The sequence below is a fragment of the Mobula birostris genome, chromosome 7 (assembly GCF_030028105.1).
Source record: "Mobula birostris isolate sMobBir1 chromosome 7, sMobBir1.hap1, whole genome shotgun sequence".
In the NCBI taxonomy this organism is placed as follows: Eukaryota; Metazoa; Chordata; class Chondrichthyes; order Myliobatiformes; family Myliobatidae; genus Mobula; species Mobula birostris.
In genome coordinates this window covers 120,356,039-120,369,872 of record NC_092376.1, presented here as the reverse complement: position 1 = coordinate 120,369,872, position 13,834 = coordinate 120,356,039, and the positions used below count along the sequence as shown (strand labels likewise).

Genomic DNA, 13,834 nt, shown 5'->3' with positions numbered 1-13,834 from the left:
ATCACAGCTAATGTATCTTAGTTCAACTATCTTACATAAGTTCCTTATCCCTTATCTAAAAAATCTATTGATAACTGTAATAAGCGCAATGGCTGAAGGCTTGGTCTCTTTCCATTATGAATTCTGAAAATTCACCACCTTGTAACTGAAAATATTTCTGAAATTTTGTCCTTTGTTCTGACTATAAATCTTACTACCAGCCAGTGGGGAAAAGAAATGTATGTATCCTGATAAGCACTATAAAAATTTTGTACATTTCATTAACATCACCTGTCGTTCTTGTAAGCTCGATACACAGTACTTAGTGTGTTTGATCTCACCTTATATAACAAACCTGCCTCCTCAAATCAATTTGAACTTTTTGTTGCACTCTCTACACTTTACAAATTGCTGGTTCTTGTGGAATATATGGAATAAAGGTTACTTAATCTACATTCCACATCAAGATATTGCCACCAAAATATTGGCACTTGAATTTTGTTGAATAATGACTTTTATGTTCCATCTCACTAAAGGCCTACTGAAAGTCCAAATTTACCAGTCAGCTGGTTATAGCCTCTGTTGTAACAGAATTGTCAAACATGAGATCCTTTTCAGAAATGGTTTTCATTGTTCTCCTTTATTTTCCAAGTACCTTGTAACAACTTCCTTAAAATACACTCCAGCACTTTTTCTATGACTGATATTAAACTAGTTAGTCTGTAGTTTCCAGTTTTCTGTAAGTAGGCCAGTAACAGTTGATAACTTTGTCTATGGGATTGCAATAAAATCTATAGAGTTTTAGAAGATGGTAGTGCATCCATTTTCTCTTTAACTACCATCTTTGGAACCCAAATATTGCAAGTTATGAGACTAAAACTTAATAAAATTGGTATTAATTTCACCAGTGCTAATTTCTTGGAGCTTATTTCTGCTAAGCCCTTTATCCACCATATTTCTTTAAAGTTTTCAGTGAAAATGGTACAAAATATTTAAAGTTGTCTGTCAGTTCTCTTTTCCCTAATATGACGTCTGCTGCTGTCCATAACGAGAACTGCATTAACTTTTGCTTTTATTTTTTTTTCCTTTTTTCCACATCTATAGACGTTACACTTATCCTCTCCATTATCGATGTCTTGGGCTTTCTTTGCTAAAATAATAACACGTTATTAGAGTTTTATTCAATACAGACCACACATTGCGTACATATGGAGATAATCTTAAAAAAATAGATTAGAGTAAAACAGTCTTCTAACGAAACTATATTCTTTGAGACGATTTATTTTAGCACTTTGAATTCTTTCAGTGCTGGAACCATTTTGCAAATGTGCTGTATGAAGTTCAGATATTTAGACAAGAGTCTGGGCCTAGAAGTTACAGTATAGCATATGATAGCTAGGGAGGAAAATGCAGTGAAAATCAAAAAACAGATTTTGGAAATTTAAAATAAAAATAGAAAATTATGGAACTACTCAGGTGAGGCTGCATCTCTGAGAAGAGAAATGGTTAACATTTTGGCTTTGCCAGAACTGGAAAGGAGACAAAAAGTTTGTTAAGCTAGAATGATTGTGAGATACCTCTGAAAGGTTAAAACTAGGATGTTGATTAGCTGTAAAAAGGGTAGGGAGAGAACATAGAACAGAGACAAAATTTACTTAAAGTATTAGGATTCAATATGGAATCCAGAAGCTGCATGATGCTCAAACAGGAAATGTGTTGTTGTTTGCAAGATTGTGGACTCATAATAGTACAGGAGGACAGGAGGCCACAGACCAATAGGGGAATGAAAGTAGTGGTTAATAGGAGGCTTGGCATCACACCTTTGGACTGAGTACGTGTTCCTCAAAGTGATTACCCAATTTCTATTTGATTTCTCTACTGTAGAGGAAACCACATGTGGAACATTGAATGTGGTATACTAGGTTGGAAGAAGTATGTGAATTGCAGGTGGATGAAAAGCTGATCAAGTTTAATATGGAGAAATAAGAAAATACATTTTTGTTGAAAGATTGACAGTGCATGATTTTTTTTTAAAAGGTCCCAAAGGAGAACAGGTACAGAGGATGAGATATTTATGCATAACTCATTGAAAGTGGCAGGGCAGGTTGAGCAAATGGTTAATAATGCATATGTAGCTTGAGGCGCTGTTAATAAGACATGTAAAATAAAAACAATAAAGATTTGGTGAACTGTTATAAAGGACTGGCCCAGTGCCCAGCCTTAGCTAGAGAATTGTTTTCAGTTCTGGTAGCCAGTGAAGGAATCAGAGTCCTGACATCGTAGAATGGCTCTTGGGATAAGAGGTTACTATTTGAAAGGTAGATTAGAGCAGGTTAGTTTTGTTTTCCTTGGAGAAGACAAGCTTGTGGGGCTCTAGTGGTGCGTAGTGACATGCTGCCCCATAGCTGCTGAGGATAAGAGGTTAGAGATATAAAAGAAAAGAAAATAAAGATGAATGTCAGGCAACATGTTTTAGCAGAGTGTAGTTGGAATTGGGAAGGCTCTGCCTGCAGATTTAGTGCAGGAAAATTCCATTCTGGCTTTCACAAGGGAGCTGGATCAATACCTGCAATGTATGGTCGGGTAAATCTGCAGGTCTCTCGAAAAAGGGTCATTGGATGGAGCTAGAGCACTGTGCTGGTAGAGAACCAGGGGGATGTAATGGACTGAATGGTGGCTAATTAAGCTGTGATTCTAAATTGTTTTGATACATGTGAAAATATCTTGTACTAGATTAGATTTGGAGCTTAAGGTGAATGCTTTGAGTAATTTGCACACAAGATCCCACAAATCCTATTCCTCCTCCTAATCATACTTGGCATAATTGGTTATCAGTTTGAAGCTTGGTTCTGTATTTTTATTTTATGTTTACAAAATGTGGTAGAGTGACTTTTAGCAATATTTGTATTAATAATCCAATTTCCAACTTTTCCCTTTCAACTTAATGAAAATGCAGGTGAAACAATGAGAGGTGCTTCCTCTGAATTTGCGGAGGATCCTTGTTCCGCCATGAAGCGAGGCAACATGGTTCGAGCTGCACGAGCATTGCTGTCTGCAGTTACTCGCCTTCTTATCCTGGCTGACATGGCAGATGTTTACAAACTGCTGGTACAACTGAAAGTTGTAAGTTCTGTGCTGAACTTTTCCTTAATCAGAACTATTGATCTTGATTTAAAATTTGTATTGTTGTTTTCATTGTTTACCTAAAGCGGTAATGTGGCCACTGTTCTGATGTAACTTTTGGTAGTGGAAGAATAATACAGTATGGAACACTTGAGAGATACTAAATTTCAGCTGATCTTCTTCGGCTGTCTATCGATTTTCGATGTTGACTGAGGCAAGGTTGTATGGAAGACCAGCAGTTGCCCATGCTGCAAGTCTCCCCTCTCCACGTTACCGATGTTGTCCAAGGGAAGGGCACTAGGACCCATACAGCTTGGCACCAGTGTCATCGCAGAGCAATGTGTGGTTAAGTGCCTTGCTCAAGGACGCAACACACTGCCTCAGCTGAAGCTCGAACTAGCGACCTTCAGATCACTAGACCGACACCTTAACCACTTGGCCACGTGCCGCACTGTCAGTAGTAAAAGTTTTTCAACAGGTTAGTCTTGAGTAACAGGTTAGCCTAATTCATGAAAATATTTATTTTTGTTCAATTTGCTTTTTACGTTCAAAGCATTGGATGTGTCCTGGGTTCTTACTGACTTTTTGCCATAGACACCAATGCTTATGTCCGATTTGGAGGTTAAAGCTAAAATTTTAATTCTTAGATTCTTCTAAAGTACATAGAATAAAACTGAGCAAACAAGACATCCCCATCTATTTGAAAACTCTTATGAGTAGTTTGCAGATAATCCTATGTTTAGAGTTATGGACTCTTCATTATACGGCACATATCCAGGTCCACGCTGACTAATTCCTTTTGTACCATCCATTTACCTACCAGCTCTTGCTCCTTGGCCTTCTATGTGATGTATTACTGTTGTGTAACTACTTGCCTCCGCTGATCCCTCTGGTTGGAAGAAGTGCTTTTTCAGGCTTTACATTTCTAATCTCTTACTTTAAACCCATGTCCTCGAGTTTTAGACTGCTGTGGGGAAAAGAATCCTATTATCCATCCTTTTCACTATTTAAATTTGAATACTTCTAGTAGGTCCCCCTTATCCTTCCCTGCTCTAAAGAATATAAATCTAGTCTAACCAGTTCCTCCTCAGACAGAAATACTCCATACTATGTAATATGCTGATAAATCTCATTTGCACACTTTCTAGTACAATTGTGTGACATTTGATACTTCAGCTGTGACTAATGCTTGTGTTGCTCCCTCTGCGATTGTATGCCAAAGGTCCTTCTGTTTCTTGATACATTCAGAACTCTTATCATTCTGTATATTCTAACCTTATTAATCCTTCTAAAATAGATCACTTTGCACTTAGGTGTAAATTTAATTTGCCATTCACTCCACATCTTGCCTGTTGATCAATATAATCTAGTAAACCAAGACTATTTTCCTTATTATCAATGCCACCAACAGTTTTCATATCATCTGAGAACCAACTAATATTACTGCATGTATAATAAACATCAAGGTTTCCAGCATTGATCTCTGCGGTACACCACTGATCATAGGCATCCAATCACAAAATTTACTCTCCACCTTCGCTTCCTACCTGATATGACGGAATCAAGTTTGTCAAATTGTTTTAGATTGCACAGGTTCTACCTTTTTGGGCCAATTTCCCATGTGGGACCGAATTAAGGACTGGGCTGAAGTACATGCAAACTGCATCAACTACAGTGTTCTCAGCAATACATTTTATTGGCTGTACAAAAAGAGATTCAATCATATTGGTTAAACAGGATATGTGATTCTTCTAAATTTGCACAGCGGTTAGAGTAACTATTACAGCGTCAGTCACTCCAAATCGAATTCCCCCACTGTCGGTAAGGAGATTGTATGTTCTCTCCATGACTGTGTGGATTCCACTGGGTGCTCCACTTTCCTCCCAAAACTTACAGGTTATTAGCTTAGTTGGTCACATATGTGTAATTGGGGAGGACGGGATTGTTAAGCTGGAAGGGCCTGCTGCTGTGGCATAAATAAAAATAATAAATAAGTTTGACACCTTTTTTTAAAAAACATTAGTGTATTAGGCATTGAAAGGGTTATTGTAGGAACATTAGCCCAACTGTGGGCTGGGTAGTTCTGTACAAGGTAATTTAAATATGCTGATTGTGAAAAATGTTTGACTTCAGTCTTAAATGCCATGTTTCTTTATAGTTTATATTTTTTTGGAGTGGAGAATGATTGGCATATTCAAGTGATTTTTACACAGAACATGAAAATTACAAAATCTTCTTGCATGACCTAGTAATTTGTAGATAATCTAATGCTCCTTGATATGGTTATTTATAAATCTGATTTACATAAGCTAATTTTTTCATTATTCAGACTATTGTAATACTGGACATTGGAAGGGATGGAAAGATTAGGGTATTTTTTTTGGTATTAAGTCGTATGTGGTTCAATTTCCAGTATTCATAAAACATTCATTGCTGTCATATCAATAGAAAGATTCCTTGAGTGTTGTTGTACAAAAGTGTATTCTATGTTTGAATAAACTCTGTTCAGCTTTTGCTGTGTTGTGTTTGTGAAAGAAGTGACTGCAAAAGGAAGTATAAACCTGATACTCTATTGGGTTGGAAGGACAAGTTGAGAGCATATTTAAAGGCACTCAATGAACAAGAGTCGTATGTCAACATTTTATTTCTCCTACGTTAACTTTGTTGCACTAAAATTACTATCAAGATATTTTAAATCAGTAGAAGATGACACCTTACACCCAGCCAGTCTGCAGCTAGTACAGTATCTCCTCTGTACCATCTACCTCCACTGAGGAGAGTTAGTGTGACTTTAATGCATATTGACTCGTCAACTTATTGCTGGGCATCGGGAGAGTTCAGTAACTGAGAATTGAGGAATTATGAGATATGTGGGGCAGACAATCAAGGAAGGATGGTACTCTGTGAATTATATAGTTTGCAGAAGACTCTTGAGCATGATTAATCCAGTGTGTGGAATTTCTTGTCTAGCCACTTTTGTATTGCATTGATTTATTTTGATTTTTAAATGTATAGGTAATGGATTTGGTTTTTCTAGGTTGAAGAAACCCTTGTAAAAGTGCGGAATGCTAACAATGAGCAAGAGCTTGGGATACAGTTTAAGGCACTGAAACCAGAGGTGGACAAACTGAATCTAATGGCAGCTAAAAGACAGCAAGTATGAACCTATATATTTGAGTTTTAGTAATAATTATTTGTATGAATAAGCAATGGAATTAAAGAAAATTTCTTTCCTTCAGCCCAGGTGAGAGGATTGTTTGTAAACCTGGGGTACTAAGTAATTTAGTAATGTAGATGTATGGTTAAGATATTGCAAATGCTCTCTGCTCTCTTTTAATATTTCTATTTGCTTTTTTTTGGGGGGGAAGCTCTTAATTTTGGCTTGATTATCATTTTGAAACGTATGTTTTATTATAGCAATTTTAACAAAGAAAACAAGTTTGTAACCCATTAATATTTTTTTCAGGCAGTTTAATCTGTGACTATCTCAACAATATGCTGTTATGTTTTTGATTAAACTCTGTTATGAAGTTTGCTTGAATGTTCAGTTTATTGATAATTTAGTAGAAAGGTGGCAAAGCCAGCCATCTGAAGCAAGTTTAATGCTGGGTGAGAGCAGCAGAAACGTGTTGTATATCATCATAATCAATACTAATGCCAGCAGAAAACAGCACAGACTATTTTAGCTTTAGATCTATGTGAAATAACAAGAACTTGACTGTCCATAGTAGAAAATAATGAATATTAAAATATACTGTAAATTTAATAACTCATCACAGCCATATTTATTAATACACAAAGCAACCATGGAGCAAGATTAAATAAATATTTGTATGGTATTTTAAAGGAATTGAAGGATATTCATCATAGAGACCAAATGGCTGCTGCACGAGGAGTTCTGCAGAAAAATATCCCTATGCTGTACACTGCTTCACAGGCTTGTCTTCAGCACCCAGATGTGGCTGCTTACAAAGCCAACCGGGATTTAATCTATAAGCAGTTGACACAAGCAGTTACTGGGATTTCAAATGCAGCTCAGGCAACTGCATCAGAGGATGTCAACCTAAGTCAGCAAAGCAGTGCTGGAGAGCTGGCAGATGCTCTGAATCGATTTGATGTAAGTGCATATCTATTTTCTTTAAGTAGATGCTGATCTTTAGAATTAAGCAAGTCCATTATAATAACCCAGTTATGTGAGAGGTCTTTATGGCTTGTGCAGGATCATATGAACTTGTTTGTGCTCATTGGCAGGCAACACTAAGCACAATGAATTGTCCAGCACAATGTTCAGCCAATTCTACAAGATGACTTACAGGCTGATGCTGATAATTTTAAAGTTAGGCTGATCTATTTTTAAACTTGAGTTCAATTTCTGGTTATAATATCCAACTACAAAAAGACCACATAATGGTAGGTAAACTTAGATTAATTAGAACTACTATTCAGACTTGGGGAAAATTCAGTTCTTTGCATCTGGAACATGTTAAGCTGCTGAGTAAAATAACTAAGTTTATTAATTATCAAATTCCTGCTGAATAACACCTCTCTAAACTTGCCAAATTAGCCAGCTGGTGGCATAGTGGCATCAGCACCAGACTTAAGAGCAAAGGCTCCCAAGTTTGAAGGCAGCCGACCTTGCACGCTTTCCATTGGTACTGGGTTGAGCATCGAACTAACAACTCGGCCTCATAAAAATAAGAAAGGCTGCTTAAAAAAAACAGTCACGACGGCATCCAGATGACTCCACTGGGAGTTAAGGGTTGTCGCCTCCCCCTCCCCTCCCCCCCCCATCCTCGTCCTCCCCCTCCCCCCTCCTCCTCCACCCCCCACCCTCCCATAATTCTTACTATCCAAGACTTCAGGAAATCTAAATCCTATTTTGAAAGCTTTGCCATGCTCTGAAGTCTTGGATAGTAAGAATTATGTTAGAGAAGATTTTAAGAAAAGTTTTATTTTTAAAAAGGCCATACTGTCAATTTTACTTTTCATTTATTGGCTGAATAGATCATTTAACATGTCTGTTAAGTCGTTTGGGCTTGTACTGATCTATGCCGTTCCAGATGCCCATCCAAGCTTGTTCCATTTTCCTGTGTTTAACACATATCCCTCTAAACCTTTCCTATCCATGTACCTGTCAAAGTGTGAAGCTAAGTACATACTAATGCCATACGTAAGTTTGCTGACGAAGCCATTGTTGTTGGCTGAATCAAAGATGGTGACAAATCAGCGTATAGGAGGAAGATTGAAAATCTAGTTGAATGGTGCCACAATGGCATCCTCTCAGTCAATATCAGCAAAACCAGAGAGTTGATTATTGACTACTGGAGGAGGAAACCGGAGATTTGTGAGCCAAGTCCTCCTAGGTGATCAGAGGGTCAGTAACTTTAAGCTCCTTGGCATTATGATTTCACGAGTTCTGTCCAGGGTCCAACATGTAAGTGCCGTTACGAAGAAGGCACAGCGGTGGTTCTATAGATTTTGGCCATTTGGCTCATTGAATTTGCTCCGCTACTCCATCATGACTGATTTATTATCCCTGTCAACCCCATTCTTCTGTCTTTCCCCCTTGTAACCTTTGACACCCTGGCTAATCAAGAACTTATTAACCTCTACTTTAAATGTGAGTAATGACTAGGTCTCCACAGCTGTCTATGGCAATGAATTCTACAGATTCACCACTCTCTGTATAAAAATATTTCTCCTCATTTTCTTTTCTAGCTGGATCTCATTCTATTCTGAGGCTGTGCCCTCTGGTCCTAGACTCGCCCACTATAGGAAGCATCCTTTAGTGCTGACTCCCTGCTTCCTCAATACTCCATCCCCCCCCCCCATGTATTTTCGTATTTTCCGCAAACCTGGTCTATCCTGACTGTTTTTCCTCAGTTACAACACATTTGTCAAGCAAGATTTTTCCTTAAAGAAACAATGTTGACTTTGGCCTATTTGCCTCCAAGTATATCAGAACCCCATCCTTAATAATAGACTCCAGCGTCTTCCTAACTAAAGTCAGGCTAACTGGCCTTTCATTTCCTTTCTGCCTTCCTCCCTTCTTAAAGAGTAAGTGACATTTTCAATCCTCTGGAACCATTCCAGTATTGAGTTATTCTTGAAAGAACTTTACTCGTGCCTCCACAATCTATTTAGCTACCGCTTTCAGAACCTTGGAATGTAGTCCATCTGGTTATGGTGATTTATCTACCTTCAGACCTTTCAGCTTCCCAAGCACCTTAACCTTAGTAGTAGCAAGTACACTCTCTTCTGCCTCCTGACACTTGAATTTCTGGCATACTGCTAGTGTCTTCCACAGTAAAGAGTGACACAAACTACTTATTAAGTTTGTAAGCCATTTCATTGACCCTCAATACTACCTCTCCAGCATCACAGCCTGTTACGGAATTATCAATACCCTTGAACAGAAAAGCCTACAAAAAGTAATAGACACAGCCCAGTCTATCACAGGCAAAGCCCTTCCCACCATTGAACACAAACATTGCTGTTGTAGGATATCATCTATCATCAACGACTCCCACCATCCAGGCCATGCTCTCTTCTCACTGTTGCCCTCACGAAGCATGTGCAGGAGTCTATGGTTTCACACCATCAGGTTCATGAACAGTTATTACCCCTCAGTGATCAAGCTCCTGAACCAGAATGGATAACTTCACTTACCCCAACACTTAGATTCCAAGTGATTCTACAATCTATGGACTCATTTTCTGGGAGTCCAGAACTTATGTTCTTAATATTATCTATTATTTAATTATTATTATTATTTTGTTTGCACAATTTGGTGTTATTTGAATATTGGTTGTTTGTCCATGTTTGTGTGTAGTTTTTCATTGATTCTGCTGAACATTCCTAGACTGTTTCAATGACTCTGTGGTTTGATTTATATTCTGCGCTTTTCCCTCATTTTTGCCGTTTGTATGATTTTGGGTTTTTTTTTTGCATCTTGTTTGATATTTTCTTTGAATGGGCTCATTGGGTTTTTGTTTTATGCCTGGAAAGACAAATTTCAGGGTTGTGTACTGCATATATACTTTGATAATAAATGTACTTTAAATCTTGGTTTCTTTGTATTTCTTGTGAATGCCTGCAAGAAAATGCATCTCAGTAATATATGATAATATATGTACTTTGATAATAAATTTAGTTTTAAATTTGAACATTGAATGTTATTAATGTTTCTGCCGCCACAATATCCTCTGGCAGCTCATTTAATGTATGCTGGGTTCTTCATGTGAATGTTGTCCCTCAGGTTTCTAGTAATCTCTTCACTCTCACCTTAAACTAATCCCTCTAATTCTTGATTCCCCAGTTGCAGGGGAAAAAGACTCTCTGTAACATAGTTTGTTGTGATGGCAACATCCTTGTAAATCTTTTCTGCATTCTTTTCAGAATAATAGTATCTTTCCTACAACAGGCCTACCAAAATGCAATACCATACTACATATATGGCCGCACCAATGCTGTGCACAGCTGCAGTGTAAAATCCCGTCATTTGCATGGCTCAATGCCATAAATATTTCAGAGAGGCTTAGAATGTAACCTCCAGGATCTGATAACCTGATCATTCATCATGCCACTTGTGAGACGCATTCTATCATTATTCTGTAAATTTGCAGATGTAGAAAGTGTCATTGCTTGTTAAAAATTGAATTGGTAAATGAAGATTTGTTAATTTAGGTGATTTTGAACATGTGCAAGTTTCTGAACCTATATTTTAATGTGTGTTCCTTGACTTCAAAGATTCATGAGGACGATTCAGCCAAATTGAAGCTTGCAGATGGTGGCATAATATGTTAATAATACTGAGATAAAGGATAAAGAACTGTTTTACAAATGTGTGGTGGTGCTTTTCAAATGGGAATATTGCCTACATGATATGGGATGCATTGTTAGAATTTACTTATTTCTTCCTTCTTTACAATTGTATAATACACTTTTAGTGCAACCATTATAGTGAAACTTGTTGTCTTGTAACTTGTATTTTCTGACATTTTTTCAAAAAAGATTAACTTTAAGTAAATCATTTATCTTTGCTCCTAAAGAAACAAATAATTGTGGATCCATTGAACTTCAGTGAGGAACGCTTCAGGCCATCTCTGGAAGAACGACTTGAGAGTATCATTAGTGGAGCTGCACTGATGGCAGATTCTTCTTGCACACGTGATGATCGACGTGAGCGCATTGTGGCTGAGTGTAATGCTGTACGACAGGCTTTGCAGGATCTACTTTCTGAATATATGGGCAATGTAAGTCAAATGGAATTCCATTTCAATACATTACTGTTTTCAAATTGAGTTCTTATGCTTGCTGCAGCTTTTTCCAAAATGTACAACAGAATATTAGGAGCCTGGGAATCCAGTTATTTCATTGTGCAGAACCCAGCTTGGAAGTTATAGCTGTTAAAGTATGGAGTAGTAATAGGAATAAAATTGTTGGTGGTGTTGAAACTAGCGGTGACACTTTGTCCATAATCAGTGGAGTCATTATTTTGGGTAATGTAGGAGTGATATAATGATCGATGAAACGCAGAATGCAGTGGCTTCTGACAAAGCCATGAACACATATTGAAAATGTAGTCTGATCGTGTTCCCAGTAATTCCCTGCTCCTTTTCAAGATGAGTTGGTGTTTTAAGCCAGCCAATACAGAATTACTGAAGTTCTACTTTTTATATATTATTCTTTATAATAGTAAACTTTAAATATTTTTGACTGAGCTGTAACTGGATTTTAAACTGTCTTCTGAGCAATTTTTACTCTGATCAACCTTCCTCAGAGAAAAACAAAACTTTCTGGACACAACTTCTAATGGAATTGTTTTTTTTAATGCTTGATATCTTACTGATGTTTTTATCCAGTTGTGTGTTTCCTGTGTTTTTTTATTAGTCTCCTAATACTAGTCTGGTTAATACCTCTTGGTTTGCTCCCTGTATGAATTCTTCACTCTGACTACTCAGCTAGTTTTATATCATAAATCTTCCAAAGCAGTTTTCTTGATGGCAGCTTGCATCTGGAAAGAAGAAATTGACATTAGAACTGTTCGTAGCTCTGTGTTTAGTGCTAGCCCTTTGGAATTGACTGGGAAATATCGGCTATAATCAATGGACTCATTTCTGTTAAATAATACAAATGTAGTATGCTTAAATGAAATCTTGTATAATCCCAGGAAACAGTATACAGGTTTCCCCTGCCATCCGAAGGTAGAACATTCCCATGAAACGGTTCGTAAGCCGGAATAATGTAAAGTGAAGAAGCAATCACCATTTATTTATATGGGAAAAATTTGTGAGCGTTCGCAGACCCAAAAAATAACCTACCAAATCATGTCAAATAACACATAAAACATAAAATAACAGTAACATATAGTAAAAGCAGGAATGATATGATAAATACACAGCCTATGTAAAGTAGAAATACTTCTTTACGATCATTGCCGCACTGTTCTCCGTAGCGAAAATCTCATGCAAGTGCTCTCGGCAGTAACACTCTCCAGTAACCTTTAAGCTATGAAGCTGCCAAATCATAGCAAATACTGCATAAAAATACAGAGCCTATATAAAGTAGAAATAATGTATGTCCAGTGTAGTATCACTTACCGAAATCAGGAAGACAGCGAGCACACTGATGATGGTATGTTAGGCTTAGTCGTCGGAGGTTGGGGTGGTGCAGTGGTCACCAACCTCCAGGCAGCGAACCGATACCAGTCTGCAGAGAATGCAGCAGTAGCCAGGACCCACCCAGCACATCTTTAAGAAAAAAGCCGAAATAAACAAGCTAATTAATTAGGTGCCGCCTGGCACTTAAATGTTGGCCCAGATCAGAGGCGACACAATCAGCAATCGCCTCTGATCTGGGCCGACGTTTACATGCCGGGCGGCACCTGATTAATTAGCTTGTTTATTTCAGCTTTTTCCTTAAAGATGTGTTGAGTGCATCCCGGCTACCGCTGCATTCTCCACGGCAGTGTATCGGTTCGCAGCTCGGGGGTTGGGGTGGTAGGACACTGGGGTGTCATCTCATCGTTGTCTGTTTCCATCAGGGCAGGCAGATCATCTTCTATATCTGCCTGCCTCGATGTCAAAGGTCAAGGTTCGTCGTCTGCTGTGGCTGATGTGAAAGGCTTGAAAATCGACAGTGTGCTTGACTGCTGAGCCTCGTGCATTTTTCTATCATACAGTTCTTTGTAAGCACTCAAACCATCCTGCAAATGTGCCCTAAACCTATGTACCCTTTCAAAATTAAAGTCATACTTTTCTGCAATCATTGCAGTGAAAATCTCATGCAGTTGCTTCACATTCAGTTCCTGGACGACTTCACTTTCGGTCCGTTCGCTACTGCATTCGGTTTCCATTGGTATCCTTTCTTCTTCCATTTGCATCAGCTCTTCATCTATCAGTTCTTGGTTATGGGATGCCAGAACCTCTTCAACATCACCTTCATCGACTTCCACAAGCCAAACTCACTTTGTCTTTACTTCGTTCACCACGATCGAAACGCTTAATTATGTTTAGTTTTACGCTAAGTGTAATACCTTTATGAGCTCTTTTAGGCTTTTCCGATACCTTAGAACTCATACTGCTAACAGCTGCTCACAGGCACGTGTTTAAGCAATGCCAGCTAGAATGCAGTTCCGGGGGAGGAGCTTGGCTGCTTGGGGCGCGCTGCCTTTTTTCGTAACAGTGAAAACACCTTCTGTTAGCGAAAACGGGTAACTAATGTAGGTCTT

General features: G+C 38.1%; 1 protein-coding gene across 3 annotated transcripts in view; it reads left to right on the top strand.

The window, feature by feature from the left end:
- Window positions 1-13,834, top strand: part of ctnna1 (catenin (cadherin-associated protein), alpha 1) — a 119,013-nt gene that overhangs the window by 22,064 nt on the left and 83,115 nt on the right. For all 3 annotated transcript variants that reach the window (XM_072263675.1, XM_072263676.1, XM_072263677.1), the window contains exons 4-7: window positions 2,936-3,102; window positions 6,140-6,259; window positions 6,950-7,219; window positions 11,154-11,357. In XM_072263675.1, the coding sequence (XP_072119776.1) occupies window positions 2,936-3,102; window positions 6,140-6,259; window positions 6,950-7,219; window positions 11,154-11,357 (761 nt within the window). The remainder of the gene's footprint in view (window positions 1-2,935; window positions 3,103-6,139; window positions 6,260-6,949; window positions 7,220-11,153; window positions 11,358-13,834) is intronic.